The sequence below is a fragment of the Megascapheus bottae genome, chromosome 25 (genome assembly GCF_031878675.1).
Source record: "Megascapheus bottae isolate mThoBot1 chromosome 25, mThoBot2.hap1, whole genome shotgun sequence".
Classification (NCBI taxonomy): domain Eukaryota; kingdom Metazoa; phylum Chordata; class Mammalia; order Rodentia; family Geomyidae; genus Megascapheus; species Megascapheus bottae.
This window is the reverse complement of record NC_143533.1, coordinates 6,962,538-6,986,869: the sequence shown is the minus strand read 5'-3', so window position 1 is coordinate 6,986,869 and position 24,332 is coordinate 6,962,538. Positions and strand designations below refer to the sequence as shown.

At 57.1% G+C, this 24,332-nt stretch overlaps 1 protein-coding gene across 1 annotated transcript in view; it reads left to right on the top strand.

The window, feature by feature from the left end:
- Positions 1-24,325, top strand: part of Abcc1 (ATP binding cassette subfamily C member 1 (ABCC1 blood group)) — a 59,602-nt gene extending 35,277 nt beyond the window's left edge. Inside the window, exons 12-31 of the mRNA XM_090358116.1 lie at positions 1,963-2,166; positions 5,113-5,259; positions 6,357-6,444; positions 7,584-7,659; positions 8,940-9,066; positions 9,209-9,385; positions 9,937-10,104; positions 10,419-10,599; positions 14,961-15,048; positions 15,605-15,740; positions 16,021-16,228; positions 16,523-16,833; positions 16,978-17,177; positions 18,462-18,588; positions 18,989-19,090; positions 19,635-19,781; positions 21,048-21,206; positions 21,786-21,952; positions 22,569-22,763; positions 22,962-24,325. Of these exons, the coding sequence (XP_090214242.1) occupies positions 1,963-2,166; positions 5,113-5,259; positions 6,357-6,444; positions 7,584-7,659; positions 8,940-9,066; positions 9,209-9,385; positions 9,937-10,104; positions 10,419-10,599; positions 14,961-15,048; positions 15,605-15,740; positions 16,021-16,228; positions 16,523-16,833; positions 16,978-17,177; positions 18,462-18,588; positions 18,989-19,090; positions 19,635-19,781; positions 21,048-21,206; positions 21,786-21,952; positions 22,569-22,763; positions 22,962-23,070 (3,117 nt within the window). The 3' untranslated portion in view covers positions 23,071-24,325. The remainder of the gene's footprint in view (positions 1-1,962; positions 2,167-5,112; positions 5,260-6,356; positions 6,445-7,583; positions 7,660-8,939; positions 9,067-9,208; positions 9,386-9,936; positions 10,105-10,418; positions 10,600-14,960; positions 15,049-15,604; positions 15,741-16,020; positions 16,229-16,522; positions 16,834-16,977; positions 17,178-18,461; positions 18,589-18,988; positions 19,091-19,634; positions 19,782-21,047; positions 21,207-21,785; positions 21,953-22,568; positions 22,764-22,961) is intronic.
- The last annotated feature ends 7 nt before the right edge of the window (positions 24,326-24,332 follow it).

Genomic DNA, 24,332 nt, shown 5'->3' with positions numbered 1-24,332 from the left:
TTGCTCAAGGTTAGTGCTCTAGTGCACTTGAGCCACAGGCCGCTTCTAGCTTTTTCTGTGTATGTGGTCCTGAGGACTCAACCCAGGGCTTCATGCATGCTAGGCAAGCACTTTATCACTAAGCCACATGCCTCACCAAGACTTTCTTATTATAAGAAACTTGGCAGGAATCCGTGTATATGTGTATGTGTGTGTTATGTACCAGTAGTGGGTTTGAATTGAGGGCCTCTGGCTCTTGCTCAACTTTTTTGCTCTACCACATAAGCCATATCTCCATTTCTAGCTTTTTTTTTTTTTTTTGGTCAGTTGTGGGACTTGAACTCAAGGCCTAGGTACTGTCTCTGAGCCTCTTCGTGCTCTAGGCTAGCACTCTACTGCTTGAGCCACAGTGCTACTTCAGTTTTTGAGTGATTGATTGGAGATAAGCATCTCACTGGGACTTTTCTGCCTGGACTGGCTTTGAATCACAGCCTTCAAAACTCAGCCTCCCGAGTAGCGAGGCTGACAGGCATGAGCCACTGGCACACAGCCATTTCTAACTTTTCACTGGTTAATTCAAGGTAAGAAGCTTTCAGATTTATCTGCCCAGGCTATCTTTGAACCTTCAGATCTCAGTCTTCTGAGTAGCTAGGATTACAAGAGTGAGCTGAAATAATCTTTCTAAAACTTTGGTCCTTTTTGGGGGGGAGGGGAGGGACAGGAGCTCACTTTGAGGCCCAGGCTGGCCTCACATGCGCCCTCTTCCTGCCTCAGTCCTCTGAGTGCAGGTATTACAGGCCTGGGTACTGCATCCTGTTTCCTTTCTAGGACTTTCTTGCTTAAGTACAGATCTGACCGTAGATCAGGCGGGCAAGCATCTCCGTGCCTCTGTGATGTTATTGCTTGTGTCTTTCTGCCCCAGAGGTCCTGTGGGGCAGAGTGGGCGTGCTGTCTGAATTCATTTCTAGTTGGCCATGGAGACCCAGCTGGTCTTGAGGTGTTCATGCTGTGGCGGGTAGGGTGTAGGTGGGAGTGCTTGGCCACGCTGGCCACTACAGGGGACAGAATGCAGGGCATGCGACACTTGTGGTAGGATGTGTGGCCTGGAAAGGTGAGGGGAATGGGGTCAGGCGAGGCTCTGTGTCCTTTTGGTCCCTCCATGTCTGTCACCCCCACATCATCTGATATGGTTGAACAGCAATAGCTGAGTGCACTCCAAATGTTGAGAAATCTGCCTGGCCCATGAGAGAGGCTGGTGGCATTCCTCACACCCCACCCCACCGCCACAGCCCCCCCCTCCCTCCATGGACCTGACTGTAGGCCATGGCCTCGGAGCTTGGGAGACACCAGCTCACCAGGGAAACATTAGAGAGAGGACAGGCTGGGACATAAAAGTGAGGGTCTGCCTCAAAAACAGCCAGTGCAAAAAAGGGTCGGAGAGCTGGTTCAGGTGGTAGAGAGCATGCCCAGCAAGCTCGAGGCCCTGAGTTAGATCCCCAAGGAAAAGAAAGAGAGGTGGGGAGAGGCTTGGTGCCAATGGCTCACGCCTGTCATCCTAGCTACTCAGGAGGCTGAGATCTGAGGATCATGGTTCAAAGCCAGCCCGGGCAGGAAAGTCCACAAGACTCTTGCCTCCAGTGAACCATTAGAAAATTGGAAATGGTGCTGTGGCTTGAAGTGGCAAAGGAGCACTAGCCTTGAGCAAAAAAGCTCAGGGACAGCGTCCAGGCCCTGACTTCAAGCCCCACGACTGGCAAAAAGTGGAGAGGGCAAGGTGTGCTGTGCCCCTGGGTGTGTACCAGCGGAGTGTATGCTGGGAGCGTGCCCCCTCCCCCTCCCCCTCCCCCAGCTGAGCCCTCCCTGTGCTCTGGGGCAGCTCGGCTTAGGCCTGGGATGTGGGGCCCCCAGCGGGGTGTGTATGTGTCTAGGGCCAGGCCATGTGTGGTATGAGGATGGTCCGCTGATGGGGGGCTGTGTCTGCAGGTGGCACACATGAAGAGCAAGGATAACCGGATCAAGCTGATGAACGAGGTGCTGAATGGCATCAAGGTGCTGAAGCTGTACGCCTGGGAGCTGGCCTTCCGGGACAAGGTCATGGCCATCCGGCAGGAGGAGCTGAAGGTGCTCAAGAAGTCTGCCTACCTGGCCGCTGTGGGCACCTTCACCTGGGTCTGCACCCCCTTCCTGGTGAGTGACCCCTTCTTCCTAGCACGTGCTGGGCCTGTGGACCCTGGGTCGGGGTGGGGGGGGGGTCAGTGGAGCAAGGGTGCGTGCACTGGTTGGACTGGACAGCACTTCCTTCTTTCTCTCTCCTTGGAATGGGAGTGGGGCTTCGTCTCTGCGCATGACCGACAGCCTTGACCCACAGTCCGTGGCCATGGTGTTCTGCACCGCTTGGCAGGTACACCTTGTGCAGTGTCCAGACCAGCTGGGCACCGTGCTTGTAATCCAGCTCCTTGGGGAGCTGCGATCAGGAGGCTTGAGGTCTCCAGGGAGTGAGAGAGAAAGAAAAGGAACTGCATCGTCGCCACACAGTCCTGCATGGTTCGCAAGTCACTTGACTGCTCGGGGTTCCAGGCTAACTTGGCCAAAACAATGGTTGGATGAGTCCATGAAGAAAAGCTTGTACACATGCCAGCTACATCGGGAAGTATCAGCTGGGTCATGATCCAGGCCAGCTTGGCCTCAAAAGTAGGAAATAATCAGAGCAAAACTCAATGTGTCATCATCTCCTTGTCCCTCTCTCCCTCCCCCATCTGCCTCTGGAAAATGCCTAGAGAGCAGGTGTTTCCTTTTTGCTGTAGGCAGGCATCAGGCACAGTTGGGAGCTGAGTGATGAGGGGTGGTCCCTGTGGGGTCCCCGGTGGTCTTTGAGACCACCCAGCTGGCTCTGCTGCCCATTCTTGGTGTGATCTGAACGAATCAAGTCACTGGACGCCCCTCCGGGGGGCAGGGCCGGGGGCCTCCGTGTGCTGGGACCTGGTGTCCCTGGCACTGCAGGCTGGAAGGCTGTGCTGTCCTCCTCACGCCCCAGTGCCTCTGCCTTCTCCTGGGCCGGGAACTGCCCACCCGCGACGGTATGGAGGCCTGTTCTCCTGTTTCTTCCAAATTGCCTTTTTGTTCTTTTGTCTGCGTGATGAGCCGGAGTCTCCCTGTTCAACCCAGGCTGGCCTCCTACTCACATCCTTCCACCTCCCCCAGGCCCTGCCATACCTGGCTGCCATACGGTTTTACTGTTTCTCTTGGTTATTCTGTAACTTCAGAGGCTGTGCTCCACTTACAACCAGATGGGATGGAGGCTTTTCTCAACTTTCTCTCTGCATGTTGAATCCTCTGGTGCAAACCACACCCGAATGTGCTTGCTCTCCTGGCTCCTTTCCTGCCCTGGCCTCCAGACACCACGAGGCCCATCACAAGAGCAGCAGAGCTGTTGCTGTAGATGGGAGAGGTGGAGGCTCTGGGCTTCCACGGACAGCTGGTGGAGTGGTTGGCAAGGAGCACATGAGCCTGGCTGTCGGCTGCTTCCTCAGCCTCTGACTAATTAGGAAAAAGTATGTGGTGGGCTGCTCCTTGGAAAGTGCTCCCTCATCTTGGCACTTGCTAGGTCTAGCACTTGAGGATGAGGCTGTGTTTACCCAAGGAGATGGAAGACAGAGACTTAGGGCAGCCTGAGGTGTGGAGGTATCTCTGGAGTCAGAGCAGAAAGGGAGGATGGAAGGAGGGAGGGATGTGGGGGGAGGGATAGTGGGTAGATGGATGGATTGGATGGATGGATGGATCGATCGATCGATTGAACTAACTGTATTAGGAACTGTCTTGCACATGGGAGAGACCTAACTCAGAGTGAAAAAGAGAGAGGAATGTTGAACCACAACATGAATCAGTGTAAGAAAGTGGGTTGTTACTATTTTCTGCGTGTGATATGGTGGATAGAACCGACCAGAACATTTCATGTCAGTGGAATCAAACAAGATGGCCTGGCTTTGTTTGAGCTCATTTCCAGGATTCAGCCTTGTGGCACGTTAGAGAACTACACGCTTCCGTTGTGTTTCTTTCCATGGTGGTTTGCTTGGGCTCTGGGCACGGGAGGGTGGGTAAGGTGGCAGTTGCGTGTGCTGGTGGTGCTGTGGGGAAGCCAGCTGTAGCAAACAGTGAGGTACGTTCAGAACGCTGGCAGAAGCACTTGGGAGAAAGGATGCATGGTGCTGGGTGTGCAGTTGCATGCCTGTAATCGCAGCATGAAGGAGGTGGAGGCCAGAGGGTTTGAGGTTAGCCTGGGCTCAGAGGCAAAGAACAGTGAGGAGAGCCCCTGTGGTGGCTGATTTGGACACATCACAGTGAACGCCCAGGTCAGGGTATCATAGGGCACAGCTCTCATGGGTTTTTTTGTTCAATTGTTTTTGTATTTTGCCAGTTCTAGGGCTGGAACCCAGGGCCAGGGCACTTGTCCCTGTTCCTGAGTTTCTTTTGCCCAAGGCTATTGCCTCAGTCACTCGAGCCACAGCACCACTTTTCGTTTTCTGAGTAGTTTATTGGACTTAAGAATCCCACAGACGTTTCCTGCCCAGGCTGGCTTTGAGCTGCGATCCTCAGATCTCAGCCTCCTGCATAGCTAGGATGACAGGCAGGAGACATAGGTGCTGAGCTTTCATTGGCTTTTGACTCCGCCCCTCCTTCCTTGGCAGCTGAGCCTAGAAAGTTCTGAACCCGGCCTTGGGGTCACCTTGCTAATGGCAGAGCAGGACTTGGGGCACTGTGGGGACCTGGGTAAGATTCCCTGGCCACCCGGGGCCCATGTGTGCCCCAGGAGGAGACTGGGCGCCTGCAGTGCTTGTCCCTGATGGGGACAGGAAAAGAGCCTGCCATGGTCATGTCCAGATCCCAGCAACTGGGCCGTTCCAGGCCCAGGATCACTGTGGGGACAGTACGGAGCCCCGCCTGGGGTTTGCCATACTGTGATAAGGTCCAGGAGGTGGAGGCTGGATGGCAAGTTCGAGGCCAGCCTGGGCCATATGTGGTGACATGAGGTAGTGCCCAGTGTGAAGGATTGTGGGGGGACTGACCTCAGTGTGCACAGGTGGTACAGGGGCCGGGACTCCCCACACAGTGCTCAGCCCTGCTGTCTCCCTGCAGGTGGCCCTGTCCACTTTCGCCGTGTATGTGATGGTGGATGAGAAGAACGTGCTGGACGCTCAGAAGGCCTTTGTGTCCCTGGCCCTATTCAATATCCTCCGCTTCCCCCTGAACATCCTCCCCATGGTTATCAGCAGCATCGTTCAGGTACCGCAGCCTTCCCTCTGGTACCCCCTCCCCCTGGCCTTGCTCCAGCCCTGCCTGTCCCCAAAGAAAGCCATGTGGGGAAAGCGGTGGGCCGGGCTGCCAGGTTCCACAAGAATCTTCCTGGAGTGCCTCCACTGCTCTGACCCATCTGGCCAATGTTTTGAGTTTTGAGGGGGCCCCTGAAGGTTGGGCTTTTCAGCTCAGGTTGGAAATCAGTGATGGAAGACTGAAGCGCAGGGCAGAAAGAACCTGGTAGCATGGGACTCCATCCAGTGCAGCATCCAGTCTCATCTCCCCGCCTCCCCATCCCGGGTCCCATTCTTCCTCAGTGCTGAGGAATTTTAACGCTGGTCCCAGCCACTCAGCGGCCACTGTGAGAACTACGTGGCTTTTTTCCTCCCTAGTCACCACCAAATTGCCAACCATTTGGTAAAATGACCCAGTGCAGATGATGACATGGTTTTGGGGTTCCTTGTCATCAAGACCATTTCCTCCCCTGCTTCCTCACTGGCTTTTAAAGAAAAACCTTGATTATTATTATTATTATTTTGTCCATTGTAGGACTTGAACTCTAGGCCTAGGCGCTGTCCCTGGCACCACTTCTGGTTTTCTAGTAGTTCATTGGTGTTAAGAGTTTCATGGACTTTACTGCTCTGGCTGGCTTTGAACTGTGATCCTTAGATCTCAGCCTCCTGAGTAGCTAGAATGACAGACATGAGCTACCAGCACTGGGCTTTGCTATTATGCTATTTTTTTTTCTTTTTCTTTTTTTTTTTTTTTTTGTGCCAGTCCTAGGGCTTGAACTCAGGGCTTGAGCACTGTCTTTGAGCTTTTTTCCTCAAAGCTAGCACTCTGCCACTTGAGCCACAGCACCACTTCTGGTTTTTTCTATGTATGTGGTACCGAGGAATCAAACCCAGGTCTTTGTGCATGCTAGGCAAGCACTCTACCACTAGGCCACACTCCTGGCCCTGTTATTACTTTTTTATTCTAGTGCTCAGTGCAGAACCTGAGGAAAGACAGGGAGGGTTTGGCCTGTCCTAAAAAGCAGTTTTCCAGAACTCTCCTTCCTCACCACCCTTGTCCCTGCCCTGCAGGCCAGCGTGTCCCTCAAACGCCTGAGGGTCTTCCTGTCCCACGAGGAGCTGGAGCCTGACAGCATCGAGCGGAGGCCCATGAAAGATGGTAGGTGCACACGCCTCCCCATCTGGCCTGGGACACCCCGAGAGTGGGTTGTCCTTTTCCTCCTGGCTGGGCAGCAGTGCTGGGCAAGGCTGCCCTGGCCACCCTGGGGTGTCCAGACCCTCTCCCAGCAGACCTCTCGCACAGGGGCCTTCCTGTGGCTGTCCAGGGCCTAGTTATTCACCAGGCTGGGGCTAAAACTCAAGGCAGCCTGGGCGGGAGGAGTGGGGGGCTGCGGGAGTCCTGAGCACCAAGGCCTCCACCTCTGGGCTCTGTGCCTTGTTTTCTAAGCTGTCCCCTCTGACCGAGGCGACCTGGCCTGGATGCCTACAGAGCAACTTGGGGCTCCTCCTCAGGGCCAAGTCTTGGGCTCCTCTGCCAGGCAGCTTCCCCTTTCTGGGAGCTGAGAAAGAAGTTTTGTGGCTTGTGCAGTCACTTCCTCCTGCCTCAGCGGTTAGGCTCAGATACCCAGAGAAGCCATTTCCTCATTTGATAAGCAGAAAGGTGAGCCTCTGTGAGCCTCTGGTGGCAGCTCTTTCTGAAGAGGTTTTTCTATCTTAACAGTGGGGAACAGGAAGTATAGAGGAAATGAGGGGGCAAAGTCCATAACCCAAAGGCCAGGAGGCTCAGACTCCTGGGGAGTGTCACACGTGGGCTTAGACACCCCCACTTCCTCCCACAGTAGATAGCCCTGAGAGGAAGTAGGCAGGATTGTATGGGGGAGCGGGGGAGAAGGGGCCAGAGCGGGGTGTCTTAGGTCAGTGTAGCATCCAGGAAAGGAGCAGCCTTGAACGTGAGGAAGGAGGTGGAGCGTGAAGAGATGTGCTCAGTGGCCAGTCTCTCCCCCCTCCACCCCTACATCTCTAGAGCACAGCCAGGACATGGAGCTGTGCCTTTCCTGGTTTCTCTCTGCTTCGAGGTCTAAGATGGCCCCCAAAGCTGTGGACTGGAGTTTATTTCTTCCTCCCCACCCCTGGGGATGAAACCTGGGAAGCCTTGGACAGGCTGCCCTGAGCCTGGACACTGGTGCTCAGAAGCTGGCACTTGACGCCCAGCATCCCAAGGCCAGAGCGCTTGGCATCCTGCTCATGCCCAGCGCCCAGGTCCTGCCTGCCTGACCCATGCTTTCTGCTGCTTTCCAGGCGGGAGCACGCACAGCATTACCGTGAAGAATGCCACGTTCACGTGGGCCAGGGGCGAAGCTCCCACCCTGAATGGGTAAGCCAGGGCATGGGCACACGCGTGGACCCAGCTCCTGACCTAGAGTCCGTCACTTTGTTCTAACACTGAGCCTCGGCCTGCCCATCTGGAAGATGGGTCCAGTCACATATTCTTGGGCTCTCGGGACAGACAGAGGGTGACTGGCCCAGCGGGTTCCCCTGCAGTGGTATCCTCACACAGCTAGACAGCCGAGAGGACTCGGAGCTTGGGTAACAAAGAAGGCTCGCTTTCAGATACAGTGTGATCCAGTGTCCCTGACTGTGGGATTGAACTTTAGGTACCTTGTCCTGGTCTTGTATTATTTTTTTTGTGTGGGATTCCCAAAACTCAGGGCCACGGGGGGCCTTTTTAAGAAGCCAAGTTTCTCAAATCCCTAAACAATCACTCCCTGACCTCCTAGCTAAATAGGTATTATCTATTTTGTTAAAGGAATTTCTCTGAAAATTCCCTATGGAAATACATGTTCAGAAAGTTTTTTCTTACACTGAGCTTAAATTGTTTGTGCTTCAAATGTATCTTTACCCTTTGGGCTTCTCTGCAGCTAATCAGTACCTGACCCTCCTCTAAGAGGCACCCTGCTGCCTCCATCCCCTCCTGTTTGTTGTTCTCTCTCCCCCCTCTCCCCCCGTCCTTGCTCAGGCTATAGAGAGAGACAGATAAGCAGATAGGTTTTTTTTGTTTGTTTTTTAAATTTTTTTTATTGTAATTAGTAAAAGGGTTACATGATATTTGCCAGATAGAAGGTGCATTAATTCACATACATTGATACCCTTTCACATGTCTTGGTACGCATTTCCCTCCCCCCCCCACAGCAGATAGGTTTTTAATCTATATGTCTTATATGTGATGGTGGGTCTTGCTTGGCAGGTGCTCGAAGTTATTTTTCCAGTTGTCATTCATCTAGACCATGATCCTCTTGTTTTACAGCTGACAAATAGCTGGAGTGACAGACAGTGCATGCCCGGCTCATTCACTGAGATGGGGGAAGGGTCCCTGTTAACTTCCACTGGAAAGCAGTCACTGTAGGGAGCCTGAAGCCCTGTGGGTGCCAGCCTGTGCATGGGGGGCTGGGGTCCCGGCCCCAGCAGTCTTTGTGCAGCTCATCTCAGACCCAACTCACCAGGCATCTTAGCCCTGTCATACCTCTCACCACCCCACACGCGGCTCCTCCACTGAGAGCCCCCATGTAGGACTGATGTGGAGAGGCTTCGGCCTGGAGAGGCGTGTGTGGCTGCCCAGATAGGCACTGAGCCCCCGTGCCCGCCCTGTCGTTGCAGCATCTCCTTCTCCATCCCCGAGGGCGCCCTGGTGGCTGTGGTGGGCCAGGTGGGCTGTGGAAAGTCGTCTCTGCTCTCAGCACTCTTGGCGGAGATGGACAAAGTGGAGGGGCACGTGGTCCTGAAGGTAGGACAGGGTGGGGCAGGTCCCTTCCCCTGTCCCACCCTTAGTCTTCCCCTCTGGGGTGGGGGGGTGCTACAGCCAGGGGGGCAGGCCGCCTTCTGCTAACCAGACCTGCTCGCCTGCCTCACCCACCCGCTTGCGGCAGGGCTCCGTGGCCTACGTGCCCCAGCAGGCCTGGATCCAGAACGACTCCCTGCGGGAGAACATCCTGTTCGGCCGGCCCCTGCAGGAGCGCGACTACCGGGCGGTCATGGAGGCCTGCGCCCTCCTCCCCGACCTGGAGATCCTCCCCAGCGGGGACCGCACTGAGATCGGCGAGAAGGTGAGCGTGGCATCCGTCCACGAGCCCAGTGCCTCACTGTGCCATGGCCCATTCCCCGACTGTGGGCTGGGGGTGGGTGGTGACCAGCGCCTTGGGTGGGAGCTGGGCCACCCCCACTCCCCCTGCAGTGACTTGCAGACACCGAGAGAGTGAAACAGTCACATGCTCAGGCAGGCATTGCCTCTAGCAACCCGTGTGCCCACTGGTCCTGGCTACCCGTTTGGTCCTCACAGCACTAGAGGGCAGAATTCTCTGTAGAAGGGGAGGACCAGAGGTGCTCAGTGACTTTCTTCAGGAAACACAGCCTGGGAGTCAAGCCCGGGAGGCACCCAAACCCCTCTGTGATCAGCCGCTACATTTTTGTACTCATTTTTTTGTTGCTTTATGGCTGTATTATTTTTACGGGTCCTGGGACTTGAACTCAGGGCCTGCCCACTGTCCCTTAGCTACCCTGGGCCTGGGTGGACAGATGGGGTCCCGAAGGGCCCTGCCCCACTGCCCCAGGCCCTGCCCCATGTTACCTGAGACCCACACACCCCCCTGTCCGGCAGGGTGTGAACCTGTCTGGGGGTCAGAAGCAGAGGGTGAGCCTGGCCCGGGCCGTGTACTGCAACGCGGACATCTACCTCCTGGACGACCCACTGTCCGCCGTGGACGCCCACGTGGGGAAGCACATCTTTGAGCACGTGGTTGGCCCCAAGGGCTTGCTGAAGAACAAGGTACCCGCTGGCGTCTGCACCCTCCTCTTTGCATCCATCCTCTGCATTGCCACCTTTAAAGATCCGTGGCTGCCATGGACTCAGCACACCGGGCGGACTGTGCTGGGGCTACCCCCAAACCAGGCCACCCCTTCCTTTCAACAGCCACAGTGATGTTGCCTTCCTGGGACCCTGGTAACATCTACACCCCGTTGGCAGCATGGGCCCCCGCCCCACACAGCCCAGCCCAGCGTTCCCTGCAGGGTCTTTAGGCCTCTGCCTTCTCCCATTCCCCAGTACGTGTGCTCACGGCCCGGTGTCTGCTGTGCCCGCAGACACGGCTTCTGGTGACGCACGGCCTCAGCTACCTGCCACAGGTGGACGTCATCGTGGTCATGAGCGGCGGCAAGATCTCAGAGATGGGCTCCTACCAGGAGCTGCTGGCCCGGGACGGTGCCTTCGCCGAGTTCCTGCGCACATACACGAGCACGGAGCAGGACGAGGGTAAGGACTCAGGTGGGCACAGGCCTCTTGAAGGGTCTGCCTGCACCCCAGGGCAATCCGGCTCCCTGGGGGCCAGCTAGAAGGCAGAGCCAGCCCTTTGGACTCTGTGTCTGACAGGGACACTGCACTACGCTGCAGCATGGCCAGATACCCGGGCAGCAGGCGTCCCCTACTGGTGTGCTCCAGTTCTGGAGGAGTGGTCAAGCCAGCCCCTTGGGCTGCCAGAGCTGACCCACCCAGCCTCTCCTCAAGCCACCCCAGGCCACACCTGAGGCCCTTTCTGTCTGTCCACTGCTTTCCCTCCTCCTGGACCCTTCCCTGAGCCTGGCATTCCCTCCCTCCTATCCACAGAGGTACTGTGTCTCCATTGTGAAAAAAGGAGGTGCTGTTGTGTTCCCAGGCGCATTCAAGGGCCTGGCTTTCCAGCTGTCTCTTCTCTGTGGCCACAAGGGGTCTTGCTGCTGCAACTCTGGTCAAAGGCAGAACTGACATTTTGCTGGGGATTGAACCCAGGGCCTCCAGCTCTGCCACTTGAGCTGTACCCCTAGCCCGGCCTTCTGCTTTTCAACGCTTTAGAACTCTGTCTTCACCTGTCCAGGCTCTGGTGTTCAGAAAGTTCTGCTGTAAATCTGACCTCCTTGTTCCTGCGGTAGTTTCTTATGGAGAAGGGGAGGGCTGTTGTTTCTAAATTGGTAGGTCCCGCTGAGGCCATCTTCTCTTGGCTTTCTCCCCACCTCTCTTCTTCCAGGGGAGCCACAACCCTGGGTTCCATTGGCTCAGGGCTCCCTTCCCTCTCTCCCCCAGTCCTCCCTCCTATCCGTCTCACAGAGCAAGCATGGACAGCTGCCCAGCTCTCCTGCCCTGCTTAATTTGGCCATGAGAATGCCGCCTTTCCCCGCAGATGGATCCTGTCCTCCACGCAGCCCTCCTGCTCAGGCCAGGGGTCACAGGGACACCCTGGGCCCAACTGGGTGGCCTCCCGTCCCCTCTTGCTGTGTGGAATGGGGTCCAGGCCACCACTGCTGTGACCTTGCAGTGAGTGATGGGTGCTGCCTGTCCCCTGGTATGAGTCTCTTCACCAGACATGCGTCCCAGTGGGTGCTTTGGTTTCATCCCTGCTCGAGAAAGGCCATACACCCTTTTTGTTCCTGTGGAGCTAGGGCTAGAACTGGGGATCCCCCCAGCTGGGCCCCATCCTTGTGTCTAGAACATGTGCCGGGAATCGCAGCCAGAGTGGGGCGGCCACTGGGCCAGTGGTACATGGTAAATTTGTAAAAGCAGACTAAAATCCATTAAGGTACATACTAACAGACATTTTCAAACTAAAGGAAAGTCTCAAAGGCCAGGAGGGCGGGGGTCCTTCTACGCCCCCACCCCCGGGAGTGGGGGGGCTAGGCAGCCTGCCTGACCTAGAGGCCACCCCTGCAGTCTGTGCCTTCCTCCACCTCCCCCCCACATTCTTCCTCCTTCTCCCCTTCCTCTTCCCCTTCCCCTCCCCCTCCCTGGTTTTGTCTCTTCATCACGGTCTTGTGTGCAGTCCTTTGTCAATGGTCATTGCAGGAGATGTTACTGGGCATTGAACCCAGGGCCTCACACCTGCCCACGCCCATAACCCTTTTGCTTATATTGCATTTTTTGAGACAAAATCACCCTAACTTTGCCTGGGCTGGCCTTGAACTCTCCATCTTTCCACCTCAGCCTTCTGAGTAGCTGTGATTACAGTCGTGAGCCCCCAGCACTGCCCCTTAACGATGACCCCAGTGGCTCTGATGAGCCGTGCTGCCTTACAGAAAAGCCCTGATTGCTGGGCAGTGCTGCACCCCTCCCCCACGGCTGCCCTCTCCAGCTGTTTTTCCTTCTCCCTAGGATGATTGCTTAGACGCTGCCCCTGGGGTGAGGCTGGGTGGCGCAGCTGGGCAGCTCCATGTTTGGGCAAAAACTTGATGCTGACTATAAAGAGTCACTTGAATCCTTCTCTCCCTCCCTTCCTCCCTCCTTCCCAGGAGGCCGTCTGGCCCTCATCCAGGAGCCCCAGCACCTCCCGAGCAAGGCCATGCTAGCAAACCTTGATAAAAGATTCCTGAGCTCCCCATCTCAACTAACAAGCTGGGCATGGTAGTATGCATCTGTCACTCCAGACATGGGCCATGGAAGGTCTGATCTCAGTCCAGGCCTGCCCCAGGCAAAAACTCAAAACTGGAGTAGGATGGTACTAGTGTGTGTGGCTCGGGTGGTGAAGCATCTGCCTAGCAGTCACAAGGGCCCAAGTGCAAACCCTGCCACCACCACAAACAGCAAAGACGGATGAGTGGCTTATTAGCCACACTTCAACTGCCTTAGGCACTATCCTGTCTAAATGTCTGCAGGTCCAGGGGTTTTGAGGGGTTTGGCTTTTGTTGTTGTTCTTGGTTGTGGAGCTTGAACTCGGGGCCTGGGCACTGTCCCCGAGCCTCTTTGTGCTCAAGACTATCGCTCTACTATCTCTTGAGCCACGGTGCCACTGTGGTCTTCTGGTGGCTAGTTGGAGATAAGAGTCTCACAGACTTTCCTGCCCGGGCTGGCTTTGAACCACGATCCTCAGATCTCAGCCTCCTGTGTAGCTAGGATTACAGGTGTGAGCCACCAGCGCCTAGCTTGGCATTTTTTTGTTGTTTTCTTTTGAGTACTGGGGACTGAGCCCAGGGTACTCTCCTGCCCAGGGCCCCACCCCACCCCTCACCCCCAGGGGTGGTGATGATTAGACAAAAACTTGCCCTGAATTTGTTCCTTTCTCTCAGGGCTGTGGCTGGCAATGCGAGGCCCCATGGTGACGGGGGACAGGGCGGGGGGCGGGTGACGTCTATTTCCTGGCCCTTTCTGGGGCAGTCCACCCCCTCATCCACCCACTCGTGTGCTGTTCGTGGGGTGGAGTGGCCCCTCCCTCTGCTGTGCAGTGTGGGTACTGGGTACTGTGAGATGGAAGGACCAGGGCCGTGGGGGTGAGGCGGGAGGCTGGGAGGGCCCGGCATGGTCTGGGCCCACTCTCCATGCTGGGCTGCACTGGTGGCTTTGGGGGGAGAAGCTGGCTTTGAGGAGGTGTGCAGATGGAGGGCCAGGGCGTGGTGAGTGGGGCCTAATGCGATGTCCACCTTGTGACTCCCCAGATGGCCACGCAGAGGACGAGGCAGGAGGTTAGTAGTGCAGCCAGGCATGCCAGTGCTTGTAGACTCCAGGAGGCTGCTGCATGCATGGCCAGGCCTGGGGCTTTACGATTGGTGTTGGGGTTCAGTTTGGGTCTCCAGGGCCCAAGGACCTGGGCACTCCTCACCCCCCAGAGGCCTGGAAGCACCTGGCGTGGGCTGGGTGGTGATGCCATTGCATGTGCCATCCCGGGTTCCAGAGATGGGATGGTGCAGGGTGGCACAGGGATGTGGGTGGTCCTGCTGCAGGGTTCAGGGCCAGACTCAGGGCTCTTAGGCAGCAGAGCTAACGCCGGCCACCATAAACCGAAGGGGGTGTGCTGTTGGGGCTTCGTGTATTGGCATAGGCCTGCAACCCCAGCTCCTCGAGAGGCTGAGGAAGGAGGATCAAGGTCCAAGGCCGGCCCAGGCAAGAGTGTGAGATGCCATCTGAAACACTACCTAAAAGGCAAAAATGAGGCTGTCCCCTCTCGGAGGCCGGGAAGCTAGTGTCCCGGACCCAGGAACCCCAATAGCACCTAGTGGAAGGGTCACGTGGGACTGCCTGATGATCTCTCTGACATCACGATGGGTGGAGATCCCCTGTCCTGTGTGTGGTCGAATGGAGGCCTCCCGTCCCCCAGGCACAGTGGGAAGTAGAGGAGTCCCAGCTCCGGACACCCCGCTGTGGTGGCGCTCTGAACTTGCTCTCTGCGGGGCCAGCAGGGCCCCAGCCTGGGTCCCCTTCCCTTTCGGTCTTGGGGCACCCTGTGGCTTGTGGCATTCTGTGTTGCCAATGCCATGCCACCCTGGCTTGGACTGTGGGCCTTCCCACGTGGCCCGCGTCTCAGGTTCTCCTCGCCCTCCTCCCTTGTCTGTGTGTCTGTTGCCTGCACAGGATGTTGGCCCTGCCGGGTAGGCGCTGACAGGCTGCTTGTCCATGTTCCTGTTGCTGGTGACACCAGGCAGACACCCTGCAGGCGCCACCTGCTCAGTTCAAGTGATGACCCCCCTGCCCTGCCAGGGTCAGTCACTTCCCCCAGACTTGGGGTCTGCACGGCCTCTGCCTGCTTGCTGCCTGTCCTTCCCCACTCCAGCCAGGCCAGCAGCTGCCAAGCCTGCCTGGGGGTCCAAGGCTCTGTCATCACAGGGGCTGGGGGCCTGCTGGAACTTCAGCCAGAAGGTGACAACTCTTCTCCCTCTGCATCTCCGCAGGTCCCCCGGGCCTCAGTGGTCAGCGGAAAGAGCCCAAGCCGGTGGAGAATGGCACGCTGGTGTCAGACAGTGTGGGGAAGCTGCAGAGGTGAGTGCAGGGCCTCCCTAGCGGGCCTGGCCCTGGTCCCGCCTGTTCCAGCTGTCCCCACCTGAAGACCCTCCCAGTACTCAGAGGTCACCCCAGGCCTTGCACCTGGTCACAATCAAGCTGGGTGTAATGGCACCTGCCTGATCCCAGCCACTCCAGAGGCACAAGCAGGAAAAGCCCATTTTTTGAGGCCAGCTCCTAGCAGTGTGAGTTGAGACCCTTTTGGGGAAGTATAAACGTAAAATGGATACATGGAAAAATAAAAATACACTGATAAAAAGCAAACAAGGCAGAGCGTGCAGAATGATCCACGGGGAAGACGCCCAGTTCTACCCTTCCGCTTCCCTAGAACTTTCAAATTGCATGCAAATGAACTCGCCAAAATATCAGGGCTGGGATTCCAGGTGTGCGATGCCACAGCCGGCGCTTCCTACCCAGCTTCTGCCTCCCGTGGTGGCCAGCTCCCCCTCCCCCCCCCTGCCACCCCCTTCCCTCGTCCTCCAGCCCTGCCTGCCCCGGGCTCCCCAGGCCCAACACTCTCCCTCCGCTCTCCCAGGCAGCTGAGCAGCTCCTCCTCATACAGCGGGGACGCCAGCAAGCACCACGCCAGCTCCGCCGAGCTGCAGGAGGCCGGCACCAAGGAGGAGGAGGCCTGGAGGCTGATGGAGGCTGACAAGGCGCAGACGGGCCAGGTAGGGAGCCATGCATGGCACAAGTGTCCCTGGCCACCAGAAGAGGGGGGGCCCAGCATTAGCCCCCACTTGCTGCACAGTGAGCTCCCAAGCTGGCGGCTGGAACCAGGAGTGACCTCTCAACTCGTGGGGTCTCCTGCCTTGAGATGGAAGGGACAGCGGGCCTGAGGCTGCCCCCTGCAATGCCGTGTCCACCCCAGGGGGGACTGGAGGAGGGGAGGGACCCCCCCAGTGCTGTGTCCTCCCCAGGGGGGACTGAGCCCTGCCCTGCCCTCCCCAGGTGAAGCTCTCCGTGTACTGGGACTACATGAAGGCCATTGGCCTTTTCATCTCCTTCCTGAGCATCTTCCTCTTCCTGTGTAACCACGTCTCCGCCCTGGCCTCCAACTACTGGCTCAGCCTCTGGACGGATGACCCCATCATCAATGGGACCCAGGGGTACACAGACGTCCGGCTGGGCGTCTATGGAGCTCTGGGCATTTCACAAGGTAGGGGCGCCTCCTGTCCCGTCGTTCTTCCTGTGCCACTGGCCATTACAGCACATTTCTCCTATCCAACTCAGAGCTGGGCCCCCATGTCCTCAGGGACCATGGCCGAGACAGAGCTTGTCATGTAATAGACCCTCACGTTGAAGGAATGAGAGCGGCAGGGCCTGGGCCACACTCGCTGTCTAGCGCTCCCACACTGGCCGGCAGCGTGAGGGCACAGGGCTCGCTCTGTCATCTGTGGGGCGGGCTGGGGTGGCCCGGGTCCCAGGCGCTCACCAGGTCTCCGGGCCGCAGGGATCGCCGTGTTCGGCTACTCAATGACAGTGTCCATCGGGGGCATCCTGGCCTCGCGCCGCCTGCACCTGGACCTGCTCCACAACGTCCTCCGCTCGCCCATGAGCTTCTTCGAGCGCACGCCCAGCGGGAACCTGGTGAACCGCTTCTCCAAGGAGCTGGACACGGTGGACTCCATGATCCCCCAGGTGATCAAGATGTTCATGGGCTCCCTGTTCAACGTCATCGGCGCCTGCGTCATCATCCTGCTGGCCACGCCCATCGCCGCCGTCATCATCCCGCCCCTGGGCCTCGTCTACTTCTTCGTGCAGGTGAGGATGGGCGGCCGGCCTGGCCGGGCAACAGAGGGGCTCAGGAGCTCATCGTCAGGAGGGGAGGGGAGGTGACCGCCGTCACAGCCTCTCCGCCTGTCCCCCAAGGGACGCCTCTGTGACCCCACCTCCTCTCCCCCGCAGAGGTTCTACGTGGCCTCCTCGCGGCAGCTCAAGCGCCTCGAGTCGGTCAGCCGCTCCCCCGTCTACTCACACTTCAATGAGACCCTGTTGGGGGTGAGCGTCATCCGGGCCTTCGAGGATCAGGAGCGCTTTGTCCGCCAGAGTGACCTGAAGGTGGACGAGAACCAGAAGGCCTACTACCCCAGCATCGTGGCCAACAGGTGAGGCGAGGGCCTCACTGGGCAGGGGGTCTGCTGGCTGTTCAGCACGGAGGGCACCTGGAATGACCATGGTAACCAGCAAAGCTCCCACAGACCCTCTTGTCCTGAGGAGGTACGGGGATTGGGTGGGGGGGGGCTGGCAGATCCAGCCCTGCCTCCTCCAGTGTCACAGTGAAAATGGGAAATTATCTCTCTCATGTTACATGATGGCTTCTAGAGGTTTTAAGCCAGTAAAATATGCCGGGCATGAGGGCAGATGTCTGTAATCCCAGCCCGTGGCCTGGGGGCAGGGAGGGTGCAAGAGGATCAGAAGTTTGAGGTGAGACTTAGCTATACTCTCTCTGCATTTTTTTTTTTGCCAGTCCTGGGCTTGAGCTCAGGGCCTGAGCACTGTCCTTGGACTTTCTCAAGGCTAGAGCTCTACTACTTGAACCTCAGCACCACTTCTGGCTTTTTTCTATGTATGTGGTGCCGAGGAATTGAATCCGGGTCTTCGTGCATGCTAGGCAAGCACTTTAACCACTAGGCCAAACTCCCGGCCCCTGTCTCTGCATTTTAAAGGCAGAATACTCCACCTTCACAGCTTCTGAATTTAAGATGAGTCTAGGACCATGGGACGTCAAAAGTGCCCACTTGTTTAACTGTCTCCTAGATGCATCTCTTTCTTTCATTGATGTTTGCTGTCAATTCCTGTTTTGCCATGCTGGGGTCAGACCCAGGCCCCATGCATGCTAGACAGGCCTCCTGCTGACCTACTTCTCCAGTCCGCAGAGGCCGACTTGAGACTGAACCTTCTTTTTATAGTTGATCACTTTTTAGTGCATGAGAATTCCAGACATTTCTTAAATGTGTGTGTGTGTGTGTGTGTGTGTGTGTGTGTGTGTGTGTGAGAGAGAGAGAGAGAGAGAGAGAGAGAGCGCGAGAGCGAGAGCGAGAGATTTCTCCAGAAGCCAGTACTCAACATGATAAATTTGAGACTCGTTGGAAGGAGGCTTCTGGAGAATTCTATTTTCATCTCTGGGCTGGTGAGACAGATGAGGAGTCACCCCACCAGGGACCCCGTTTCTCCTTCACTCCTGCCCTGTCTGTTCTGTGCCAGGCCTCTGGCCCTGATGAGTGTCACCACTGGCTGGAGTTTGTATATTGGTTCCTTCCTCCCCTGTGAGCCAGAAGCCAGGCCTCAAAAGGCCAGCCCTGTGTGTGCACGCACGCGTGCAGGCGTGTCTACATGGCTAGCCCAGTGAGTGCACGCACGTGTATCTACACAGCTCTGCTTCTCTGCAGGTGGCTGGCCGTGCGGCTGGAGTGTGTTGGCAACTGCATCGTCCTGTTTGCTGCTCTGTTTGCGGTCATCTCCCGGCACCACCTCAGCGCGGGCCTGGTGGGCCTGTCAGTGTCTTACTCCCTGCAGGTAGGACAGGAAGCTCCTGGACCTTCAGATCTCCCTGTGGGTGGGGGGGGCTTTTGTTTCAGATCCTGCAGCGGGGGCTGAGTGCAGTGCGAGACTTGGAGTCGTGGCCTCGTATCACCCCACAGCATCGGAGGGAGAGGCTTTTTAAAGCTAAGAAGCTTCCTCAGAGTGCTGCTTTGTCTGCATCTGTGAAACTTGCATGCCATTGGTTACAAATAGTTCCTGATTACTTGTGTACTCCTTGGTCCCTTCCGTCAGTGTTGTCTGTTCCTCTGGGCCTGGCTGGGCCTGGCATTGCTGCTTTCTGTGTGGAGCTGCAATCAGTCGCTGTTGGCACAGTCACTTGGTTGAAATAAAACACTCATTCCAGAAAGTCAGTGTGACTCCCTCCCGCCTGCAGGTCACGACGTACCTGAACTGGCTGGTCCGGATGTCCTCCGAGATGGAAACCAACATCGTGGCCGTGGAGAGGCTCAAGGAGTACTCCGGAACAGAGAAGGAGGTAAAGTGGAGCCCTGTCCAGCCCGGGCCTGGCCAGAGACCCCGAGCTTCGTTAGCTGGGTGTGAGCAGGCCAGCATGTGGGCAGAGGGGTGACTCAGTGAGGTCATGAGATCCTGGGCGCACTGCCTGATGCAGGGTTGTCTGTGGGTGTTGACCACTGCTCCCAGTGAGCCCCTGGGGACCACAGGGGCAGCTGGGGAGTCCACAAGTGGATACTGAGCACCTGTCATGGGCCCAGGAGACAGTGCCCAGTGCACGACCATGGTCACATAGGAGGCAGTCCACAGGTATGTACAGGAGACAGCCAGAGCTCTGCGTGGGACACAGGCACACAGGGCCAGCTAGGAGGGTGACTGGAATGGCCCAGGGCTACAGGAGGCAAAGGGTGAAAGGCCCAGAAGCCACACGAACAGATGCCTTTGCAAACCAGCCAGGAGGAGAGGGGCTGGGAGGAGGTGGGAGGGGAGATGGCACCACCCAGGCAGGCCAGGCACCCAGCTCATCTGGCTGTGTTTCTCTGCTCTGGCCCTGGCTGTGACGGCAGGCACCCTGGCAGATCCAGGAGACAGCCCCGCCCAGCACCTGGCCCCAGGTAGGCAGAGTGGAGTTCCGAGACTACGGCCTGCGCTACCGAGATGACCTGGACTTGGTTCTCAAGCACATCAACGTCACAATCGAAGGTGGAGAAAAGGTGAGTGCACTTTCGTCCCAGCTGGCGGGGTCTGGGGCCTCTGGCAGGGCAGATGAAAATAGCTATTTCATACATTGGTTAAGAGCCCAGAGTCCCAATAAAGTCTAGTGGTTCAATGAGAGAAAATCTGGGGCATGTGCAAAGGTCCTGGGCTCAATTCTCAGTACAGAAGAATAAAGTAAAAGGGCACAAGAAAAGTTCTGTAACCCTAATACTGAGGATGTTGAGGCAGGAGTATTGAAAATTCAAGGCTAGCTTATCTAAAAACAACCACAAAATTAAGTAGCAAATAAATAAAGTAATACTTCATAGAAAAATCCTCCTGGTTTTCTTGAAAGATCTCAAACATGTAGCAACGCTGGGCCATGCTCACCTGGTTCTACAAGACATGATGCCCTCTGGCTTAGCCTGTTGCTTCCCTGCCAGCCAGGCCCCCCTGTAGCCCTTTCACCACAAAGCTTATAGTCCAGAATAATATGATGAGAGGCTCGGGACTGGAATTTTAGAAGCTTCTTTTAGTTCCAAGCTATTCCTGGAAAGCATCCCTGCCTAGAGACCCTTAGAATTTCCTCAGAAATTGGGTCAAAGTTCCCGAGCCTGTAGATTTGCTAAACCATCTTGCCACCAGGGTAAAAAATCCTTCAGTTCCCACGAGGTAGTTTCTAAGTCGCAATGAGGGGGACATACTTCCGGGTCTGTGGCTTAGGTGACGACATGAGAACTTTTGATGTCTGCTGCACTGTGACATGCTAGAGGTTGAATACATAAGTCCATGTCCCAAGGTGCCAGGAGTATAGGGCGTCAGGAAGACTCATCAGTGGCTATAACCAGTCTGGGGAACGCCCGTCACTGGCTGTTTCTGGTTGGTCCTGGTTCCCAGGCCATATGAGAGGGGCCTATTTTGTTTCAAGCAAATACTGCCACCACACAGAGGGGCCATCCCTCAGAGCAGGAAACAGTCTGAAAGTCAGGAAGCATCTGATGGTTCCCCACAAATTCACTCTTGAGTTGAGACCTACAGAAGTATTCCTTCTGCCTGCCGCCTCTCTACTAACTTGAGAAAAGGGCAGCTTAGGTCCTCGGGGAGTCTGGCCCATTGGAACCCCGAAGGAGGGGCCCTGGGAATCTGCAGAGCCACGGGCGTTGGCTATGGCAGCTGTTGGGCCAACATCTGCACAGCTGGTGGCGAACGTCCCCTAACAAGGGCACTGAGACTGCCCCCGCTCCCAGAACCCTCCCCTCACCCTGGCTCTTCCCGACCCTCAGGTTGGCATCGTGGGCCGGACAGGAGCCGGGAAGTCATCTCTGACCCTGGGCTTGTTTCGGATCAATGAGTCTGCAGAAGGCGAGATCGTCATCGACGGTGTCAACATTGCCAAGATCGGCCTGCACAACCTGCGCTTCAAGATCACCATCATCCCCCAGGTGGGCGGGGCCCCAGGGTGGGCGGGGCCTGGTAGCTGCATCCATGCAGCCAGCCAACCCCAGATCCAAAGCAATTACTTAATTTGCGTCTCCATGAATAACAAACACTTCTCTTGGCGTTACTCCATCAGAGATCCAGTGTCACAACCATTGACCTGGATTTGCCTGGCATCAGGTGTGGTGCGCGGCTTATGCAGATACTGCACCACCATATATGGGGAGGGGGTTGGGGTGCCTCGAGGTGTCTCAGTAAGACACTGCCTTCTCTTTGCTGCTGTCCGAGTCTGCACGACCCTCCACGACCCTCCGACTCTTCCTAGCGCCAGGCGATACAGCAGAATCTTCTAGATGACCTCCCCCAGGTGGCAGTTTCCTGTTAGTGTTCCTTACATGAAACTCACAAGGAGGTGGAAGCTGAAGGAGACTGGGAGTTTCCAGTGCCTTGTCTCCCTTCTGGAAAGTTCCTAACCCACTGGCATATGGGAAGCTGATAGCTGGGTTTTGCATGCTGACGCTTCTTAGAACGCCGCAGAGCTGTCCAGCCACGCTGAGCTCTTCTCCCCGCTGCTCTCTCCGCAGGACCCCGTTTTGTTCTCGGGCTCGCTGCGCATGAACCTGGACCCATTCAGCCAGTACTCGGACGAGGACGTCTGGACGGCTCTGGAGCTGGCCCACCTGAAGGGCTTCGTGTCCACCCTTCCCGACAAGCTGGAGCACGAGTGTGCGGAAGGCGGGGAGAACCTCAGGTGGGCCTGACGTGGGGGGGGAGGCTCCGGGCGGGAGACTTGGCACTGCCTCGGACATGCAGCCCCTTCCTCACCAGTGGTGGGGCTGCCAGCCGCTGCTGTGAGGGCACCTGTATCAGTCCCCATCTTAGCCCTCCGTGCCCGCCCACTGCCCCTGCCCAGACTCCGTGTCCCTCTCTAGGGCTGTGTTCCATCCTCTGGCACCATGACAACCAAACGGGGTTTCCTAGCTCGGTCAGCCCGTGGCACTGGGTTCACTCCCAGGTCGGGCCAGCAGGGTCAGCGGGCTGATGATTTTAGCTTCATCAGGGAGCCGTCCAGCATGCTGGCCTGGCATGTTGCCGTGGCAACGGGAGGTGCAAGCGTGGGAAAGGCCAGCATGCATCCCTGCCCCCCCCACCCAGGGGCCTCTGCGGGCCTCGTGTGTCAGCGCACCCTTGGCCAAGGCCAGGCCCACGGCAGAGTCTGTGCAGTGCGGTTCTGAGCCTGTGTCATGCATCCACAGGAGGCGGGGTAGGGGAGACAAGGCATGGGTTGGGACGGCCATTCTGGCCTCCCAGCCTGCCCGGGTCAGGGCAGGGCCCGACCTGCGTCTCCGGGGCTTTCTCCTTCGCAGTGTGGGGCAGCGGCAGCTCGTGTGCCTCGCCCGGGCTCTTCTGAGGAAGACAAAGATCCTGGTGCTGGACGAGGCCACGGCGGCCGTGGACCTGGAGACGGATGACCTCATCCAGTCCACCATCCGCACACAGTTCCACGACTGCACGGTGCTCACCATCGCCCACCGGCTCAACACCATCATGGACTACACCAGGTACCCGCCAGCGGGGCCCACGCTCCGCCTCGCCCATGCTCGCTCGCTTGCTCATCCAGCATGGTTCCCGTGCCAAGGGAGGGAAAACCAGAGGCAAAGCTGAGGCTCCCTCCCTCCCCGCCCCGTCACTGCCTGTACCCACCACTGCTGAGGCACCCCAGCGCTGTGTGTGCTCACGCTGTGCCCCCCTCCCCACAGGGTGATTGTCCTGGACAAAGGGGAGATCGTGGAGTGCGGGACGCCCTCGGAGCTTGTGCAGCACAGGGGGATTTTCTACAGCATGGCCAAAGACGCCGGCCTGGTATGAGGCCCGCGGCCACTGCCTGACCAGAACTACGAGGCCCAAACCCTCACCCCGGGACGAGCCAGTACCCTCGGGGGCCCCCCGGCCTCCCTCACAGAAACCAAAAAGGAAGAAAGCAAACCAAACCCCCTCAAACCAAAACATACCAAGCCGCAGCCGCTGCGTGCACCTGCTGGGCCTTGACCTTGAAGAACGAGACGCGGGGTTGCCTTCTCCCCCATAGTGTGCCCTGGCCTCCCGCACACCTCAGATCCCAGGCCGGGCTCCCATGGAACATGGCACCCACACGCGCCTTTCCAAGAAATGGGTTGTGTGAGACACGCTAGTGACCAAATCCAGCCAACTGCCTTGCACCTCTCCACGTGCCGCGTGGCTTTCCCGCCCTGGAGATGCTCCGGCGCTTGTCAGCCCTCCTGTCACCTCCAGAGTCAGCTGCCAGCCACCACGCTCCGCTCCCCCGGGGCCTCAAGCAGTGGCCCTTGGGCCTGGACTGCCCACATCTCGTCTTCCAGCTGATCTGGGGCTGAGAGGTAGCACCCAGCGTAGTCTCCAATGGAATTTGCTGCAGTGGCAAGAGGCACCCTCAAGGGGGTCCCCTGAGCACCCCCACAGCCTGTCCTCACAACCCGCCCTCCCCCGCCCTTCTCCTGCCCCCATGGGCCTCTCACAAGGTCTGCCACTGCTTATACGCATCCAAGCTGAACAGCGTGAGGACTCCAAGTGTCCCCACTGTGTGATACCAAAAAGTCCAAGTCCCTCGTCCTCAGAGCTTCATTTCTCCCTGGATACCCAGCTAGCTGCCTCCCCCACTCACGAATAGCAGTGCTTTTTTTCTTTTATTTCCTTTATTTTTGAAGTGCTGCTCCAAGGGAAAAGCCAGCCCAGAGAACTGCGGTTCCAGGAAGGACAACGAGGCAGGACAGCGTCCCTTGGCATTAGCAGGTCCTGGCTTTGCACTTGACCTTCGACTCTTGTGCAGTCTTCCCAAGCGGGTCTATGGGGTGTGGGGGTCTCCGTGACAGACCACAGTGAACCCCAGCCCCCCAACGCAGAGACGGCCTCGGGATTCATACTTGTTGTGAGTTCTGTTGCCGACTTTTTTTTTCTTTTACGTGGAAATATATATTTATTTTTTTGTAAGTTAAACCATTCTTTCACGTTTGAGAAGCCAAGTTTTTCTTGGGCATCTTTTTGTAATGACTTAACACTGGAAACGTGAACATTTGCGAATAATTTTCAGTAAAGAAACAAAAATGTTTTATTTC